This window comes from Nicotiana attenuata, chromosome 5, assembly GCF_001879085.1.
Source record: "Nicotiana attenuata strain UT chromosome 5, NIATTr2, whole genome shotgun sequence".
In the NCBI taxonomy this organism is placed as follows: Eukaryota; Viridiplantae; Streptophyta; class Magnoliopsida; order Solanales; family Solanaceae; genus Nicotiana; species Nicotiana attenuata.
The window spans coordinates 46556107-46577678 of record NC_031993.1 but is presented as its reverse complement, the minus strand read 5'-3'; the positions used below and the strand labels follow the sequence as shown (position 1 = coordinate 46577678).

Genomic DNA, 21572 nt, shown 5'->3' with positions numbered 1-21572 from the left:
ATATTTTAGTGCGGACCTTCCGGGATCGTCGGAACACGGATCCGGGTCCATTTTCTCAAAATATTGATCAAAGTCAACCATAATCAAATTTTAACTCTAGTCAACCATAAGAAGAATTTCAGGAAAAATAAGGGCATGTTACGTAAGGGTTGCTAACGTGCGCCACTGATCAGAAATGGCGAGGAAGAAGAGGAATGGCGATTTATTTTCTGAAGTTGTTTGTTGAGGTCAGGAGCCCGCCTGAAGAGAGGAATGACGATTTATTTCTGAAGTTGTTGTTGAAGTCAGGAGCCCGCCTGAAGAGAGGAATGTCGTTTATTTTTAAGTTGTTGATTGAGGTTAGGAGCCCGCCTGAAGAGAGGAATGGCGTTTTATTTTCCAATTGTTGTTGAAGTCAGGAGCCCGCCTGAAGAGAGGAATGACGTTTATTTTTAAGTTGTTGTTTGAAGTCAGGAGCCCGCCTGAAGAGAGGAATGGCGTTTATATTTAAGTTATTGTTTGAAGTCAGGAGCCCGCTTGAAGAGAGGAATTGCGTTTTATTTTCTAAGTTGTTGAAGTCAGGAGCCCGCCTGAAGAGAGGAATGGCATTTTATTTTCCAAGTTGTTGGTTGAGGTCAGGAGCCCGCTTTAAGAGAGGAATGGCGTTTATTTTTAAGTTGTTGTTTGAAGTCAGGAGCCCGCCTGAAGAGAGGAATGACATTTTATTTTCTAAGTTATTGTTGAAGTCAGGAGCCCGCCTGAAGAGAGGAATGGCATTTTATTTTCAAGTTGTTGGTTGAGGTCAGGAGCCCGCCTGAAGAGAGGAATGGCGTTTTATTTTCCAAAGTTGTTGTTAAAGTTAGGAGCTCCCCTGAAAAGAGGAATGGCGATTTATTTTCAAAGTTGTTGGTTGAAGTCAGGAGCCCTCCTGAAGAGAGGAATGGCGTTTTTATTTTCAAAGATGTTGTTGAAGTCAGGAGCCCACCTGAAGAGAGGAATGACGATTTTTATTTTCAAAGTTGTTGTTGAAGTCAGGAGCCCTCCTGAAGAGAGGAATGGCGTTTATTTTCAGAGTTGTTTTTGAAGTCGGGAGCCCTCCCGTATAACAGAGGAATACATTTCAGTCTTTATATTTCCAGTTTGAAGTCGGGAGCCCGCCCGTATAACAGAGGAATACATTCCAGTCTTTACATTTTAAGTTTTGAAGTCGGGAGCCCGCCCGTATAACAGAGGAATACATTTCAGTCTTTACATTTCAAGTTTTGAAGTCGGGAGCCCGCCCGTATAACAGAGGAATACATTTCAGTCTTTACATTTCTAGTTTGAAGTCGGGAGCCCGCCCGTATAACAGAGGAATACATTGAAGTTTGAAGTCAGTAAAGCAGAGGGTTACAAGAGAAAATATACGGGCCCGATAAACTCTGTTTTTCACCAAATTTCACAGTTATCTTTCAAATACTATAACAAGTTTGTATCGGGCTCCTGAACCAAAATACGGGCCCGATAATAATGGTTTCAAACATTAATTCTTTTCTTCATTTCTTAGATAATTCAGTAAAATAATTTTCTTTCAAAAATTAATTTCTAAGGGTTAGGACCTCGGAATTTATTTTTGGGCATACGGCCAAGTCCCATATTTTAGTGCAGACCTTCCGGGATCGTCGGAACACAGATCCGGGTCCATTTTCTCAAAATATTGATCAAAGTCAACCATAATTAAATTTTAACTCTAGTCAACCATAAGAAGAATTTCAGGAAAAATAAGGGCATGTTACGTAAGTGTTGCTAACGTGCGTCACTGATCAGAAATGGCGAGGAAGAAGAGGCAGGCAGCTCCGACGCCGACCTCTCCAAAAGCTAATGAAGGAACTTCTAGGCAAATAACACCAGAATCTGGAGTTCCCCAAACTCTAGAGCCGATTCAATTGATGCAATGGATGCCAGGGATGGGGAGTGCACCAACAGTAATGCAAACGACGATTCCACCAAGACAAGCCACCAAGACAAGAAGAGACTCCACTAGATCCAGTTGTAGGAGCTTCAAATGCAGCAAGGAAACTTACTTTCTCGGCTAAATCTACTGAAGTGAAACCTACTATGGCGGAAGTGGTAAAAGGGAATCGACAGCAGCAAGTGGGACAGAAGCTTGACTACTTTCCACCGGTAATGAAGGACGGAGTGAAGGTAGTTAAACTAGATCCAAAGGAAATTGAGGAGCAGAATCAGAAATGGAGTTTAGCCTTGATTGGGTATGTCATCGGAGGAAACCCTGCGTTTAAGGAGATGCTCAAATTCGTTTATGGAGTATGGAATATAGTCAATACTCCTCAGGTATATCTCCATAACGATGGGTATTTCCTATTCAGATTTGATTGTGAGGAAGATAAGTCTGCAATTCTACAAAATGGGCCATACATTTTTAATTATAGACCTCTTGTGCTCAAGCAATGGAGTCCAGACTTTCAGATGAGTGTGGAACCTGACCAAAATGTTCCTATGTGGGTAATGCTTCCAAATTTACCAATACAATTTTGGACTGCTGGGAACTTGGGAAGAATAGCCAGCTGTTTAGGACGACCAATTTGTACCGATAAATTGACAACACAGGAAGATAGAATTGCTTATGCCAGAATGCTAATTGAAATGGACATATCACAACCACTACCAGATGATATTTCATTAGAGATGCCTAATGGAAAATGCCATGTACAGGTGGTGGAATATGAGCGGAAGCCCTTATTCTGTCAAGACTGTCTACAAATGGGACATGCTACATGCAGCTGTAAGGAAAAAGTAGATGACAATGGCAACTGGAAACAACAACAATTGAACAAAGGAAAGAAAAACCAAAAGAAGGAATGGAGAGAAAAAAATGATACAACCAAAGAAGAAGGGAAGGAGCAGGAACTGAATCCAGGAGATAGGGCCCCAATAGTGAAACAATCTGAGAGCTTAGAAGATGCAGATAGCTTGATTATAAATGGACAACAGACTGAAGATAGACCAACGGTGATAATTAATAGTAAAGATGATAGAGGGAAGCAAAAAAATGCCAGAAGTGCAAGATAAAATAAGGGCAAGTATTGAAATAGAGAGGGTACTAAGGCAGAATAAATTTAGTGCATCAAGGATTGATACAGAGAAACTCACAAGTAATGTGGGAAGGGTTCCTAACTCAGCCAATAAGAACCCTCCATGATTTTTGGATCATGGAATATTAGAGGGCTAAATAAGCCCTATAAGCAGAAGGAGTTCAAATCATTTCTGCTTAAAAATAAAGTGGTTCTAGTTGGTTGTCTTGAGACAAAAGTGAAAGTAAATAAAGCTGAAAGAATAAAGAGGAAACTGGGAGCAGATTGGCAAGTAGAAGCAGACTATAACTCAAGTCCTAATGGTAGAATATGGGTTTGTTGGAAACCACAACAGGTTATGGTCAGCATTATATTTTCACAACCTCAAGTGGTCCATTGCTATGTGAAAGACAAGTAGTCAGGCTTTGCAAGTTATGTTACTTACATTTATGGCCATAATACTAATGAAGGAAGGAAGCAAATCTGGGAACAACTGAAGAGGATTAGTAACAATGTGACAGAACCATGGGTAATAATGGGAGATTTCAACACAATTATGTCAGTTCATGATAGAGTCAATGGGTCCCCTGTCCAACAGGCAGAAACACAAGACTTTCAGGAATGTGTAGATGAGATTAGCCTTGGTCAAATTAGAAGGAAGGGATGTCAATATTCATGGAATAACAAGGCTCTAGGCAATGATCAGTAGTTTCTTAATTATGGCAATCTGGAGGCCTGCTACCACAATCCAGGATGCTCAGATCACTCACCTATCCTTATATCTACTAGTGTGCCGAGGCAGAGACTGGCCAAACCTTTTAGATTATAAATTAGAGGGACTTCTGTGCAAGCTTAATGAGGTGCAGTAGGAATTGGAGAATGATCTATACAATAACCAGTTGATTGCAGCAGAAAGGGAGATACTGAAAGATTTGGAGAAATGGGCTGTTATACATGAAATAGTACTTAGACAAAAATCAAAAGTTGTTTGGATTAATCATGGGGACTCCAACACAAAATACTTTCATGCTCAACTCAAAGCCAGGCAAGGGAGAAATAGTATTGTATCCATATGGAATGAGCAAGGAGTGCAGCTAACAGAGCCTGATCAGGTGCAAAAGAAGTTTATCGAATTCTTCAAGAAGTTACTACGCACAAGTGCTACAGAGCTGCCAGGCCTAAACACCTATTATGCCAAATATGGGCCATGCCTCAACAGGGAGCAACAACAAGCTCTTGTTCAGCCAGTAACAGAAGAAGAAGTGTTACAAGCATTAAGGGATCTGCCTAATGATAAATCTCCTGGAATTGATGGATTCACTGCAGTATTTTTCAAGGAGTATTGGGGGATAATAGGAGAAGAAGTTACTGAGGCCATTATGCATTTCATCAACAATAGGAAGCTGTTAAAAGAGATCAACTACACTACTATAACATTAGTACCTAAGGTTCCTAATCCTACATATGTGAAAGAATATAGACCTATAGCTTGTTGCACCACCATGTACAAGCTTATAGGGGAAATTCTTGCTGCTAGGTTGAAAACAGTAGTGGATTATCTGGTTGGACCATCCCAATCAGCTTTCATAGCAGGGAGAAGCATATTAGATAATGTTATAGTGGCCCATGAATTAGTGAAGGGATACACTCAAAAAGGATTATCACCTAGATGCCTTATCAAAATTGATATAAGGAAAGCATATAATTCAGTGGAATGGGTATTCCTCAAAAATGTTCTGGTGGAATTTGGCTTGCCGGGGAAGTTCATTAATTGGATCATGGAATGTGTTACTACAGTAAGCTACTCAATCCTAATTAATGGAGGGCTCACTCCTAAGTTTATGGCAAAAAAGGGATTAAGGCCGGGGGACCCTATGTCCCCATACCTCTTTGTGCTAGCTATGGAATATCTGAACATGACTCTTAAGCAGCTGCAGCATAATCCTAACTTCAACTACCATCCAAGATGTGGAAAATTGAAGTTAGTGCATATATGTTTTGTGGATGATCTTATAATGTGTTTTCGAGCAGATAGAATTTCCATTCAGTTGCTGCTGCAAGCATTCAACCACTTCTCAGAGGTCTCTGGACTTAAAGCTAATCTGGACAAAAGTTCCCTTTATATCACTGGTGTATCAATGGAGCTAAAGGAGCAGATTTTGAATGAATCCCCTATCCTCCAAGAAGCTTACCATACAGCAGTGCATGGCAGTAATTGAGAGAATGATTGCAAAAATCAAGTGTTGGACTACTAAGCTGCTATCCTACAGTGGAAGACTGCAACTGATCAAGAGTGTGTTGTTTGAGGTGCAAACATACTGGGCTCAAGTATTTCTGTTGCCAAAGAAGGTAACTCAACTACTAACAAGCATTTGTAGAACCTTTCCCTGGACAGGAAGTTGTGAAGCATCGAGGAAGGCATTAGTGTCATGGATCAGCTGTGTATGCCCAAGTCAGCTGGAGGGATGAACATTATTAATTTTTACACATGGAATAAGGCAGCAATATGTAAACTCCTATGGGCAGTGATCACAAAAAAGGAGACTCTTTGGGTGTTGTGGGTACATGGATTCTATATAAAGAACAGAGACTTGAGCAATATGGTAACATACGGCCAAGTCCCATGACACTATTTGTGATTTGGCTATGATTTGTTCATGTTGTTCTTCTATTTGTTTTAGCATGTTAAAAACCCTAGATCCTTTTAGTTTATCCGAGTTCTGAAACTATTTGTCTACATGTGTACTTGTTCTTTAGTTCTGACTCTCTTTTCCTTGTTTGATTTGTCGATTCTAAGTTCTTACCATCTTTCAAAACTCGGCTACTGTAAAAGCCCTAGAATTCTTAGAAGTTTTTCTCACTTTTTACTACTCTGAGACCTTTACTTGTTTCTGATTTATCTTACCTAATACCATGTTCTTCTTCACTGTTGATTTCATGTGACTACTTGACCTACTTAACTACTGTGCTTCGAGTATTCTTTTGCTACTGAACACTAGTTTGCCTCTATGGCTACTGTATGTTGTGTTGCTTCTTTTTTTATCAGTGTGTTTAACTTTACATGCTTATTCATCCCTTGCTATTTATATAGTGAAATGCAGAATCATGTTCTTCTCTTGATTGATCTTGGTTCCTTTAATTTTGTGACTGATTTCAAAAGCTTTTCTTTCATAAGCCCTAATTTTGCTCGCCTGTTTAAAATCAATTGATTCTGTTCCCTTTACTATTATATTTTTACTTTACTGAATCTTTTCCAAAATAAGCCTATTTTTGTATTTAGACTCGATTGTCTACTTCATGCTTTTACTATCCTTTTTATGGCAATAATCAATCCGACCCTGAATCAATTTTCTTTCCTTAATTAAACTTGTTGACACCTGTTAAATAGTAATTCCTTATTTAAAGGGGAATCACATGGGTTAATTGATTCTAACTATGATTGTTTCCATATTTGTGCTGAAATTATACTGCTTACCTTACTCTTTACTCGTTTTCAGAACTATAAATACCTCTACACTCTTCTCTTTCAAAGACACAAGAGTTCTAACGATCACATACAATATACTCACTACTTCTCTTTCTCAAATACTTTTTGAGTTCTCTCAAAAGCATTCGAGTTTTCTGCTGAAATCATAAGTTAGTTTCTTTGTGGCTGCAAGTGTTCTGCTTCTCTTTCTGTTTACTTTGCAACTGGTATGTCTCTTTAGTTTAATACTGCCTCTCCCCTATGTGTTTTACACTTCAGTTCTTTTGTGCTTGTTTCTTACTGCTTTTCTGCAAGTTTGCCATCTTTGTTCCTATATGAATTCCCTATCCCTGAACCCCTTATATGTCGAGCTATGGTTCATAAAGCATGACAATACTTAAACATTATTGTTCATGTGTCTGGACTGGATTCCTTGAATCCTAAGCTCTATCAATTTCCACTCCCTTTTCCCTTATGTGTGCTCTGAGACTAAGACCTTGGTCTGGCAGTGTCCTAATCACTGTCCAGGCCATGGTCTGACCTTCATAGGTCTATGCTCCTGTTTGTTGGCTAAATAGGTTTGGTCAGGGGTGTGCCAGCCTGCTTTGTGGATAGGCATGACCCCCAACCTGTTATGGCATTTCCCAACCCCCTTTTTTGCACTTACACTTATTCTTAGAACATTAAGTTATGTCCCTCTCTTGTGAGCCATACTTTGGACCCATGAGCTCCCTATGAACTTGGACACCTGAGGGCTGGCTCTTCCATACTGCACTACAACTTATTCTGATTGGTATCTTGGGTGTAAGCAATGCATGGAATTCCTGAAATTCCTTGGAACTTTGAAACACCCTGGATAAAGAGAAGGCTTTGAAAAATCTGGATCCCGGAAGTGGTTCAATCTCATATTGTTAGACACTAAGTCTGCATTAGGTTCCTTGGATGCAGCTGTAATTTCTGATGTACTTTTTTTCTACTTTTCTGGTCTGTAGTAATTCGTATCAACTCGGGGATCTAGTGAAAAGGGTGGGGGTTTTACTTTTCTGCATAAAGGGTAGAAATCATGCATATTGGATCTCTTTACTATTAATGTGTGACAACTCATGAGTAGAAACCATGCCTATACGACCTAATTCTTAAATTTTTTGCAAGCATGCATATAGACACCATGCCTACAGGAATGTGCATATTTATAACATTAGGAAAACCATTAGGTCCAATAAAAATCAGCGCATAGATATCATGCTCATAAGGCTGTAAACGTTTAAAAGGGGTTAGAATCAATAACTCGTAGAAATCATGCCTATAGGATCCCTTAAATCAGATTCATATCATTCGTCTAAAAATAGTAACGATTTTTTACTGGAACAATTGACTAAAATAATGACTTTCTGTACTATTAAACTTTCTTTACACACAGATCAGTGCTTTTCTTTCCAAAACCTATCCCTTTTAATAAACATTCTCAAATCAATGCATGCTCTTTTTTGAAAACTTCTGCCTTTCTGATAATCTGACAAACGATTTCTAAATCAGATTAAATTCACTTCTTGTACTTATACTCTTTAAATCAGTTCTGCAATTCAAATTCATTTTCCTTAAACAGTCTGCCTCTTTTGAAACTCGTTTCAAAATTACTCTTTCTGTATTAGTCTGCAACTTAATAGTCTGTCTTTCTGGAACTCGTTCTAAACCATTTTCTTAAGTCTGCAACCTTTTTAAAACCTTTCTATACCAGTTTGTCTTCAAAAGTCAGTAGTCCTATCCGTGTAATTAAAGTGCCTTAATCTCTGACAACTGCATTCGAGTAGGCCTAATGCGGACTTCCTGTCTAAAGATATGTGTTGAACCAGTCCGCTCACCATTTTAATCTAATTTAAGACCAAACCAGTATTTGCAAGACATGCTAAACTACATGACTTATCTGATTAAGGAGGTTTATTTGAGCCTTATTTGTTTGTCTGCTTTTCCCCTTTACTTGCATCTATGTTTTGAATGTCGCCTTAGTATCTTGTCCTTTAAAACTCTCTAAAAGCCTCATCCCTTTCTCCCTTTTAGGATTAGTAGTCCTAATACCTCCGGGACTGATAGGATTGGGGCGGGTACTAGCATGCAAAAAGTAAACGAGACTATCCGCGCTTTAATACCTTAACGGGGTGGGAAGGGTAGAATATGGATATGATGACTGATGCACTAATATCACGTGCGACCCCTCTTCTGAGGAGCGATTGCTGGATATTGCATTGATGTGATCCATATTATTTGTAAACCTAGGACCCCTCTTCCTTTACTTGTTAATTTTTTCAAGTTTTCTCTTAAACTGATTTTCTAAACTCTCTATTTCTTCAACTCTTAAACTTGTTTGCAAAACTATATGAAACCCTTTGCTTTATTTTTGTCTTCCTAAAGTCATAATTGTAGCATGGCCGGGAACCACACTTGTGGATCCTGAGGGGTGCCTAACACCTTCCCCTCGGGATAATTTCTAGCCCTTACCCTAATCTCTGGTCTCTTCATCTCAAACTCTTCTAAATAAGTGTCCTAATGCACTATAATCATTAGGTGGCGACTCTTCAACTCCTAAACCCAATTCTCGAAAGGGAATAGAGTTGTCCTCCCAAATGTCGTATACCCGATTTCAATAGAGAAAAATGGGGCGTCGACAGGGGCAAGTGTATGAATAGAATTAACGTCGTGTACTTTTTTGGATAGATGAAGGGTATCAGCAAACCATTTATCAAGAAATAGCGGTAGTTTTGACCCTTTCCGTATTAATATTTAGAAGCTAATTCGATTTGCAAAATCGACTAATATTTGGGAATGGAGAGATTACTACGGACCAGCACAAGAGAGGGGAAGAAAGGTTTCACTGGGAGGGAAGGGCGGGCAGCAACACGAAGGGTGTTACAAATGCAATCATGATCCAGCGATTTAAGGGCATCACAATAGTCCGCACTAGGTCTTGGATTCGATGTTCCTGGCATTACAAAAGGCGCACACGCGTTCAAATTCCCAAGTGATGCAAAGCATGTCTGTCCCAGAGATTCAATGACTTGGCTTTGCAGCACAATTACAGTACGGATAGCCAACATCAACAGGTAAAGAACAGATTTCAAAATAGCCATGGTTTAGGCTTGAGATTGAATGATTTGTCTTTGCAGCTGATCGGTATTTTGTTCTTGTTAAACAAGTTTAGACTTCTATACGTTTATAGTGGATGAACATAGAGGTAATTAAGCATATATATGAAGATGGACCTATCTGCATGAGCGACCTACGTCATAGTTTTAGTACTCAGGTTTATTGTGTTTTGGCCTGCACTTTACAGTTAGACTGTGACGACCCGGCCAGTCGTCTCTTGAGTTACTGATCTGTTTCCCCCCTTTCTGCTTCTGTATGCTTTGTTATCCGTGTTTTATGTGATCGAGATGGTTGGTTTGCATTCGGAGTGAATTTGGTAAGAAATGAAACACTTAGTCTCTTTTAAGCAGGTTTAAGTTGGAAAGGTCAATTGGATGTTGACTTATGTATTAGATGGCTCGGATGTGAGTTCTGATGGTTCGATTAGCTTTAGGAGGTGATTTATGACTTAGGAGTATAATCGAAATTGGATTTTGGAGGTCCGGTGTAGAACTAGGCTTGAATTAGCGAAGTTAGTATTTTGGCGATTTCCGGTTGGTAGGTGAGATTTTGATCCGGGGGTCGGAATGGAATTTCCAGAGTTGTTGTAGCTTCTTTATGTCATTTGGAATGTGTGTGCAAAATTTTAGGTCATTTGGATATGGTTTGGTTGGGTTTTGATCAAAAGCGTGTTTCGGAAGTTTTTGGAAAATTTAGCTTGAATTCGATGTGAATTGGTGGATTTGGTGTTGTTTGAGGTGTTTTGATGATTGGAACAAGTTTGAACGAGGTTTTAGGATATGTTGGTGATTTTGGTTGAGGTCTCCGGGGCCTCGGGTGAGTTTTGGGTGGTCAATCGGACCATTTTAGAGTTTGAGGAGTTGCAAAAAATCCACTCAGTTGTTGTAGAGATTTTGGCCTTCGCAATCGCATAGGTTGAGTCGCGATCGCGTAGAAGGATTTTGGGTTGGCCAGAGTTTAGCCTTCGCGTTCGCGTTTGAGGTCTCGCGTTCACGGAGGGCTTTGATCTTGTGCTTCGCGTTCGCATGCAGAGTTCCGCGTTCGTGTATAAGGATTTGGGGGTCCAGTGGATTTGCTCTTCGCGTTCGCATCAGTTGGTTCGCGTTCGCGTAGGTCTAGTAAATAAAGCATCGCATTCGCAGTGTAGGCATCGCATTCGCATAGTGTATTTTTGGAGTCTTGGAATTTTGTTCTTCGCGATCGCGATGAAGAAAAGTCACAACTGGGCAGAAAGTGTTTAAGTTATTTTATCCGCCATTTTGAGTCATTTTTCCTCCATAGCTGAGCATTTTGAGAGCTTTTTGAAGGTGATTAAAGAGAGATTCAAGGAGAATTGATTGGAGGTAAGATATTTTAACCTAAAACGTTATTCTATTGCGAAATCAACCTAAAAATTCATGAAACCTAAGCTACAAGATGGAAGAACTAGGGCTTGGGATTTTGAACTTTTGAATTGGGATTTGAAGGACCATTTGAGGTCGGAGTTGAGAAATTTTGATATGCATGAACTCGTGGGAAGATAAGGAACCCGTTGATGTGAAAATTTCTGAGTTTTGAGAAGTGGGCCTGGGGCTCAGGTTTTGCTAATTTCGGGATTTTTGATATTTTTTGATTGTTTTTGCGTGGGCTTTATTCCCTTAGTATATTATGACGTATTCGTTCTGATTTTGGATAGATTCGACGCGCTTGGAGGCCCATTCGAGGGGAAAAGGCGTCGCGAGCTAGAGTTGTAACCGGTTCGAGGTGAGTAGTGATTGTAAATGATGTCCTGAGGGTTTGAAACCCCGGATTGCACAACGTAGTGCTATATTGAGGTGAGACACGCGCTTGATGATAAACATGAGATCATTTACTACTGGGAATTGTGACTTGGTCCGTCTCGATTGATGATTTTACCGCGTATTTGACTGAAACTTACTTGTTATCATTGAGATTTGGGCTGATTGCCATATTTGGGCTTCGTGCCAATTATTTGAATCCTTCGAGGATTTTATCACTATTTCCTCACTGTTTTGACTTATTACTTGAACTCAGTCCTATTGATATTTACTGTTTTACAAACTCAGCCACTTCTACTCATATTTGAAACTTAAATGATACTTCTAAATGATGTTTTGGGCTGAGAACTACTGTTTTACTAATGCCCGAGGGGCTTGTGATGATTTTCGGACTGAGTGAGGCCGAGGGCCATATGTGAGGATATGCTGAGTGATATGAGTCCGAGGGCCTGAGATACTTTTATACGCCACGAGGTGGCTTGAGTGATGTGAGGCCGAGTGTCGAGTGATGTGAGGCCGAGTGCCGAGAGATGATGCCACGAGGTGCCTTGATATAGTGTTTGGGCTGTAAGGGGCCCCTTCGGAGTCTGCACACCCACAATGAGCGTGGGTACACATCATGATCTGAGAGTGAGCCCGAGGGGCTGAAACTGTACTGAGAGTGAGCCCGAGGGGCTGATACGGTTCTGAGCTATTGTTACTGTTCTCGAGGGGCGAATTTCTACTTGTTATTTACCTGCTAAATTACTTGTTTTACTTGATTTAAAGGGATTTCATTTGACTTCTTCACTGATTTACAGATTTAATTGATTTTACTGCTTGATATAGAATTGCTTTGTGCCTTTACGTATTTTCTTGCCTTCAGATATTATTTATGATTATTACTCACTGGATCAGAGTACTCACATTACTCCCTGCACCGTGTGTGCAGATTCAGGCATCGCAGAGTCTGCTCCTGAGTGTTGATCCTCCCAGTCCAGGCAGTGTTTTCGGAGACTACAAGGTAGCTGTTAGCATCCGCATCCCCCGTGCCTCCCTTATCTTACTATTTTAATGTTCTTGAACTTCTGTATCGGATTTCGTATCTAGTAGACTTGTATCCGGATTTATTAGTTGCTCGTGACTTGTGACACCCCGTTTTGGGTGTGTCGGGATGGTTTCTACTGTTGTTATCGTTATTTCCGCAGATTATGGTTATTATATCATGTTTTAGAACTATTTATGGTATTTAACTGTTTAAAAGAGGTGATCTGTTTTGGTCTGGCTGGCCTTGTCTTCACGATAGGCGCCATCACGATCGGGTGCAAGGATTGGGTCGTGAGATAGACCATGACATAGTACCAACTAGTCCGGTATTGTTATGCAATGAGCTCTTTTTGGCAGTCTAACGTAACCGAAGTGATATAGGATATGTATGACGAATCTTTGCATGCCCTTCGACTGGTCTATGTGTTGGGATTTTGAACTAATTAAAGTAACAACACAACCATTCGTGATATTGATCACTTTGAGATTTGGACATAGGTGTACACGACTTTAAAATGTGTCACTAAGGTCTAAAATTTGATTTCTTATAAATAAATATCTCTCAAGGTGTTACATACACTCAGGGCGGCTCAACATTATTGGTGGGCTAAAGCAAAATTCTGATGTGAGTTCTTAATTTTTTTAAATTTTTTTTATTTGAAGTTTATTTTTCCAACTTTTTTAGATGCAAAATTATTAATAATTTTCTTATTATTGAGTTATTCTAATAATTCTTTTTTAACTGATAGTATTGTTAATTCGAACCATTTAGCTTGTCGTGAGGCATTGTTGATCTGATACAAGATTTTATCAATTTTAATTTAAAAAAACTTCTTTCCTAGGATGCAACTGTTATAGTGATAGTGTTCTATAAGGAATATAGACATTTGGAAAAAAAAAAGTCTTTTTATCTTATCAAGTATATCGATTAGAGTTTTATCTTCTATTTGTAATATTTTCTTTAACGCTATATAATTTGAAAAATAAGTCTAAGCTATCATGTCAGAGTGACTATTTTGTTTTAATATAGACTAAGTCAATATTTTTTCAGATTTTATTATCTAGTGATCTCAATTTTTATTCACTAAATAAATAAGTAACGATATTTTTATACGCTTCGGGTTATTCAAATCTCAACCGTCAACATCAATAACAAATTTAATTTTTTTTTATATTAAAAATTATACCTTTTAACCTTAAGATAAACAATATTAATTCATAAAATTACAACCAACGGAAAATGAGGGCACTACTAGAAATCCAGGCAAAATCGTCCAAAAAAACAGACCAGAATTGGTCGGTAATGGCCAATAACCGTCCAAAACGTGATCATTTACGTGTGGACGGTATTTTGAAGGTCAGAAGGACATATCGATCAATTACCGACCAACTTTGGTCGGTCAATTAATTTAAAAATGCACCATCTGGGAATCGAACCAGAGTCTGTACTGTGGCAGGATACTACTCTACCACTAGATAATTGGTGCATTTTATTTTTAGACTGTCTTTTAATTGATTTATACTCTTTAATTGTATTTTTACACGAAAATAACCGACCAAAGTTGGTCGATTTATTAAAAAACCGACCAAAGTTGGTCAATTATTTAAATTGACCAGCCGAATTAACCGACCAATTTTGGTCGGCTTTTAAATATTAATTTTAATTTATTTTAAATGAAAAACCGACCAAAGTTGGTCGATTTCTTGAAAAATAAATTTTGCGGGACTCAAAAATGCTTCCCGCATTTTTGCGCCAACGAAAACAGATCAAAGTTTGTCGGTTTCGTAAAAAATTTAAAAATAAAATATTTTAAAAAATCGACCAACTTTTGTCGATTTTTTGGCCAATTTTTTGACCGACCAATTGGTCGGTTTTTGCTGAATTTTTAGTAGCGGCCCCTAAATTTTGGGGGCCTAAAGCCACTACTTGGGCTGCCTTATCCTTCAGCCGGCGTGGCACTCTCTTTAGGAATTCGAGTTAGGACTTTTACCTACTTATACTATATTAGAAACCTATTTACCTATGACTCTATGTTTTGTAGTTTTTAATAAGTATCTAGGTTTTTCTTACAAATTATGTTAATTGCTCCTTAAAAGTCTCCCACCCCATTATTAGTGCCTTCAATTAAGGGATTCAATTATATCTTTTTTTCCCTCTCCTCTCCTCTCTCCTTTTTTTTTTACAACAAAATTCCTTAATCTAAGCCCACTCCATCTTCTCTCTTCCCACCATTGCCAATAATTTTATATTATTAAATCATCAATTGCATCGTTCTTTTGTTGGGAGATCGGAAAACACTAAAAATGAAGAAATATTCAGGAATTGTATGATAAATATATCATAAATTGTATTTAAATTTTATCAGATACATCAATATGTAAAACACATAATTGTATCATACTTGTATCACAATTGTATATAACTTGTAGATGGTACATTAATATCCAAAATAATACCTGACATAATACTAATAAATTAATATATAATTATCATATATTTGTGATACAAACTGTGAAATTCGTCACGATCTCACAACTGCTCATAATTCAGATACAAATTTGATACAATCCTGAAAGAATTCTTACAATCTGATACAATTATAATACAACTTAAAACCAACTCTAAACTTAAACTGATACAATATCGTATTATACTTGCATTAGTATTGTATCATGTATTGTTTTAGGTACAAATTGTGATACAATGATACAACTTTGATCTTCATCTTTTTCAAGTTTTAATTTAAAACATCCACCTAGAACCAACTCTAAACTTAAATTATAATACAATATTGTATATTAATAGTATTAATATTGTATCAGAATTGTCTTAGGTATTCATTTATCAAATATAAATCAGATACAATTATGATACATTGATCATACAATCGCAATATAACTCCGAAACTTCATCTTCCTCGAGTTTTATTAAGAAATTCAACCTAGAACTAACTTTAAACTTAACCAATCTCTCTTAAAATTGAGATATAAACTCTAAAGGATATTTTCAATCGTATTCAAGAATATCCAATACAAAAAATCACAAACTCGTAAAACTCGAATATCTAATTCAAAGTTTCGAAGCTTTTTAATACTATGTTAATGGCAGACCCCTCTACCTGCAATTTCAGAGATAATGTCGATGAATTCGTCAATAGTTGAAGCTATTTAATTGTTGTTGGTGGAATTGATTCAGAGNAGAGAGAGAGAGAGAGAGAGAGAGAGAGAGAGAGAGAGAGAGAGAGAGAGAGTGATGGGCTTTCAATGTCTTTGCCTTATGTTTTGATGATCTAACAAACTTACTGTCAAGAGCCAGATAGGGAACCTGACACACTTGGTACACTTTTCAAATGAACGAAGTCCAGCCTGAACTCCAGCCAATGTGAACTGCTGCAAATAAAGAGAAAAGAGGAACAAGACAGAGACCTGTTCCCTGGATGTTCTCTGACAGAAGTATAAGTCAACTATACATCTGGAAAACAACTACAGAAAGTACCTGCCTGCAACTGTACATGCAACAGTGCAACAGACAGTGTAGCTGTCACTTGCCATTGGGAAGACGCGTGTACCAACCATGAACTGACATCATCCTTAGGATGTCTTTGGTAGTATGACAACATGGTACAAGGCACAAGCTATTTACTTGAGCATAATGATATTCTCTCAAGCATTAAAGAGTTGATCCAGCATTGAAGTCACAAGTGTGTCAAGAACAAGAAGACAACTCCACTAAGGATCAGTTCCACAATGAGTCTATGTGCAACCGTAGTTGAGTTGTAATCTTGTTATTTATTCTTTGTAACTCCTATCTTGCTTTCATAGAAGCTTTGTTTTAGGAATCCCAATATCATAAACCTTCTGAGTTTATGTTGTGACTAGAGTTAGTCATAAGTTAAAGTCTTTGTAACTAGTGTGTGACAAAGTGGCTTGTGGTAAGTGTATCACAAGTTAGTTAAATTGAAGTCTTTGTAATAGAGTCATTACAAAGTGGCTTGTAATAGTGTGATTGCAAGTTAGTGAAGTTAAAAGCCTACGAGTGTAGGTCGTGGTTTTTGTCCCCTTGAGTGGGATTTTTTCACGTAAAAATCCCGTGTTTCATTTACTTACTGCTTCATTAGTATTTTCAGTGGAAACTCATATAGGACCAGGTACTCTATAGTGTGGTGGATCCATATAAACTAACAGAGAGAGAGAGATTGGTTGATTTGTGTGAAAGACAGAATGACTTCAAATTTTTTTGAAATTGGGAGGAAAATCGTGATTGTAGGAGGCTAATTAAGCCGATAGATGGGGATGGAAGATACAGTTACAAATTAATTCCTATATTTTAGGGATCTTTCTTTTATCATATTTTGTACATTAATAGTAAATATAGATGCACAATGTAATTTTTAAGGAAAAATGGTTAATCAGTTTCTAATATAGTATAGTTAGGTAAAAATCCCATTCAAATTTGTTATTGAGGTTTGCCCCACAATCATCTTTGAGACATGGGATTTGTCTAAACCCAGTTGATATTGTCCATCTTAGGCTTAGATCTGCATGCTTTTAAGACATGTCACTAGGTTTTAAGATTTGCTTCATTAATTATATATTTAATATATCTCATATGTTTTGCCGATGTTAATAACAAATTTCAAGACACCCGTAAAAATAAAATGTATAACTAGTAATCCGACCTTAGTTCAAGGAAAACTTATGCCTTCTCCCTTTTTCATAAGCATTTGGAATTCAAACCTCATGTCCAAATAACCTCAAGTAAGCCCAATAAGTGTAAGAGAACTACCTGCCAAGAGATCAAATCAAGTTCTTTGACGTAGAATTCAATGCTGGCTGATGTACACTCTTTAGTCAATGCATTTGAGTTTCAAGACTTTCTACATCGCTCTTCTCAATGTTATCGATATTTAAACTACTACTTCACGGCGTTGCAATTTGCCTATAATTTGCACAGAACTCATGACTTCATTGTAATTGCTGAAGAATCATTAAAATCCTAGAGTTTACAATTTGCAAGTAATAATAGAACTTAACATGTGAAAGAATAAAAGAGAGGATTAGCAATATGATTAGACTTTGAAGAAGTAAGAAAGATTAAAAACAGTGGGATTAAGTAGTTTAAGATCCTTGAGCAGCTGGCGCTGTCCAATATGATTTCACTGCAAACAGAAGCTTCTCCCTTTCGAGTGGCCCATCTTCATGATCAATAATTTGACTATCCCAGTTCAGCCCATCCGCTATTCTCTTCACTTTGATCAATATATCTACGTCGTCTCGGATTATTACACTTCCTTCTGGCCTTAATATTCTATCCAATTCTAGCATAATATCTTCCATTTCACATCTGCTACACAGTCACCAGTATATATAATCAGAAAGTAAGTCTCAAAGAAGGTAAGCTTTTGGATTGCACTACTTAATTCAAGAATCTAGTAACAGAATTTACCTGTTTTCGTACAGAGTAAATACTGAATCAGCATGAATGAGATCATATGTTCGTGGGTATGTTGACATAGCCTCACACCTATAATAAAGTTTGCAGTTAATCAAAACAGTAAAGCATTACTGTCAGTGGCAGATCCAGAATTTAAATGTTACGGATTCTGAATTGAGAATGTGTACTGAAATGTACATCTAACTTTGTCTATACTAGTTTTTTGCAATATATATCTAGGATACGACCCCCAAATCATTGGGTTCTGCCAAACCAGCGAACTTATTGTTGGATCCACCACTATTTACTGCTATGGGAAGGGGGAAGGGTGGGGGGAAGAAAGTGAAGGAGGCATAGTAATTACCAGCTCTGGTATGTTCCAATTAATCCTCTTTCATAAATGACACCAAGTGTATTGACCTTAGCTTCAGCAGGAACTATATTCATCACCCAAACAGGATCATCGACCAAGTTGGCAGCAAAGCCACCAAGAAATGCATTCATATCTAAGATATTTCTGTATCGCCCTGGTTGGCCGAGCTGGTTATTCACTGACTTGTAATACGAAACTCTTCTTTTCCATAGCTGTGAATCCTTCTGGAAATCTTCTTCCGTGACCCCATTCACCGTTCCCCTGCTTATCCTCGGTGGGGTTGCGTGTAATCGTTGAGGCCATTTTTCCAATTGTCCACCAGCCACATCTTGTTCATTTGAAACTTCTGGCAAGGGAGTTAAACAAGTTTCAATTTTTGTATACCTGAAAACATCAGATCGGCACGAATTTGTCAATGCTACGATTATAGGATAATACAATTGTGACAATAATAAGTCAGAAGGCAGACAAACCAGGCTTTATCAGGATCTTGAGCAGGGCACATTGGTGGATTTTTTACTCTCCTTCGGAATTCTGTACACTTGTGATGATTGTATGGCTTCTGCCATATAGCAATATCATCCTTTTCGACAAACTTTTTCCAGCAGAGTCGTTTAGCTACCTGCTCAATTTTATTTTGTTCAGCATTTAGGTCTTCCCTTGTTCTTGCCCATCCTTTCCAGTATTTTCTCCAGCGAATCGGAGGGCCAGAGAGTATCCAAAATCCACCAGGTCTTAGGACTCTATCGACTTCAATCAAATATGTACCATCATACTCGCCCCACGGAATGAGACAACGAGAGCAATGCGCCATGTCAAAAGCTCTAGATGGATAGGGAAGTCTCTTGGAGGCAATAATTCCGATCAGAGCGGGTACTCCTCGCTCAAGTGCAAATTGAACCTGTGCTTCATGTGAATCCCTGGGTGCAAATGATATGGCTATAATATTTCGGGACAATAGGTAAGCTCCCCAACTCGCTACCTACATATACATTGAATGATTGAGCAGGCTTAGGCTTTTCATGAAAATGTTCAAGTAAAATAGCCATCAAATGTGGAGTCCTCACTGAGGTACTTCTATCATTAGATGGGGGAGAATGAGAACTTGTATATCTAACCCCAAGGACTTCTTTAATTAATTAAAATTTTAAGAGACTTGACTTTGTTTAGCTTCAATTTAGTGCCTTGCTAATACTCCATTCGTACCAATTTATGTGAACCTGTTTGACGAGGCACGAAGTTTAAGAAAAAATGAAAACTTTTAGAATTTGTGGTCCTAAACAAGTCAAAAAGGGGCCCAGAATATTTGTGTGGTTATAAAAGCTTCTCATTAAGGTTAGAATTGTAAGTTTAAGCTAAATTGTTACCAAATTTAGAATGGGGTCATTCTTTTTAGAACGGACCAAAAAGGAAATAGGTTCACATAAACTGGAACAGAGTGAGTACGAGTTATCGATTACTTTGTATTGTCCATTGAAGCCCCAATTGAGAACATATATATGATCGATCTTGTTCAACATCCTTATAACTGGTTAATTCAATAAATTAACTTTCTATGATAAAAAAAAAGTTTTTTTTCAGAAAACGGAAAGATTCTTTACGTAATAGAGTAGTAACAAAAGATCTGTTGTTAGCAGAAAGATTCACAGCGGAAAACGAGACGTCGTGCATGGAGTTGCCAGGTGTAGAATAAAGGAGTTCAGTTCGGGAAAAAAAGCTGTTTTGCTTCCTCCTGGACATAATAATGCTTTTGTCCTGATTCTGAGTACCTCACATACTAGCCTATTTCTGATCCAATTTAATATTATTCCTTCAGACAATCCGACTTCCTATAGTCCCTAGATCACTCTTTCGCATTAATAGATTTCATTCATCATCACAGATTAATCTGATTTGTACTCCCACCCAGTTATCACTAAAATCGAATTATGACACATGGAAAGAAAAATCAAGATAAATAACACCTGTGTTTTTGCTGATTTATAAATACCTTCATTCCAATTTGATTCAACACCGAATTTATGAAAAGACAAAATGACATTCAAGACGTTATCTTAAAGGTGCTGTCACTAATGACCTTAAACATACTTTATTATTTATGTGACTATAACATTCTTTTGAAACATAAAAGTGTCTCATTTTTATTGTAAACAAACTAATCCTAAAAAAAATAGTATCACGTAAAATGCAATGGAGGAATCACTTATCATAATTAATTGACATCTAAATTCTGACTAACTTTTTTCTACGGGGGAATGGGGGGTTAATTTTTTAATTATAGAAAAGATCAACAAGTGAAATACCATAAAAGGAAATATTTTGCTCAAGCGTTCAATGCCCACTCCGAAAATATGGAAACAAGAAAATCGATATATACCAGGAAAAAAAATCTGTAATTAGCATCAGCAATTAAGAAGAGTAAAAATTGATCAAACGAACAGAGAGAAAGAAAATTACCCCACAGCCAGTATCAATGGCGGTTCTAATGGAACCATCATTAAGATTAATCAACTTGCCAATATCATCAATATACGCATCCGCACCATTAGGGAACATAGTCCCACCACCAGGAAATCTAAACCTGTCTCCTTCATATCTAATCCAGTTTTGAACAGCTTTTTCTACTGTCAATTCTTTGTGTGGTACATTAGCATACCATGCAAGATCTCTACTAATTGGCCATTTAAATGGATTCTTGTAACCATACGGTGCAGGTATACGGCATTTTAAAAGTTCATTCTTTTCTGGGCAATGTCTTTCTCTGTATATCAATCTGTTTCTGTTGAATTTCAATGATCTTTCAGGGTCTTCACATGGGGTGTACTCACTGTACTTTATGTCACAAGGGGGGTAAATTTTGATTGAATCATCAGGTGTAACAGCTCCGCCGTCGTCGGTGGAGTGGTGGGTGGTGAAGTCTAGTTTTTGGGTGGATTTTGAAGAAGTAGGGTAATTGGTGGAGGTATTTTTAGAAGGGAAACAGGGGATGGTAGTGTGGACAATATTGGAAGTGGTGATGACACTGTTACTGCCTCTATTTTGCCATAAACCAGTGAAGTAAAAGGCAGAGCAGAGAAAAGTGACGGCAACTAAAGAGTAAAGATTGGGTCTTTTCAACAGGAAAGGAGAATGGTAGGTAGCTGCTGTTTGTTTGGATGTTGGAGTATAATAAGGGGTTGGGTTAGAACCCGCCATGAATGAGGAGAGTTTTGTGCAAATGCTATGGCTCTCCCCTACTCTGTTTGTAGGGTATGTTTTGGTTGGGGAGGTGTTTATAGAAGAAAGTTGGGGGGGGGGGGGGGGG

The 21572-nt window shown here is 37.9% G+C and overlaps 2 protein-coding genes across 3 annotated transcripts; one reads left to right on the top strand and one right to left on the bottom strand.

The window, feature by feature from the left end:
• Positions 2077-3048, top strand: LOC109226182. Its single transcript, XM_019390976.1, has one exon. The coding sequence runs from the start codon at positions 2077-2079 to the stop codon at positions 3046-3048; it is 972 nt and encodes a 323-aa protein (XP_019246521.1).
• LOC109225771 (probable methyltransferase PMT15) lies at positions 17426-21548 on the bottom strand. 2 transcript variants are annotated; one of them, XM_019390545.1, is made up of 5 exons: positions 20726-21548; positions 18742-19250; positions 18260-18652; positions 17908-17985; positions 17426-17808 (listed from the first exon to the last, which is right to left on the bottom strand). In XM_019390545.1, exons 1-5 carry the CDS (start codon positions 21461-21463, stop codon positions 17580-17582), a joined length of 1947 nt encoding a protein of 648 aa, XP_019246090.1. In that variant the 5' UTR covers positions 21464-21548; the 3' UTR covers positions 17426-17579. The 2 variants fall into 2 exon arrangements, with proteins under 2 accessions (XP_019246090.1, XP_019246092.1); XM_019390547.1 differs by having other exon boundaries at positions 17426-17805.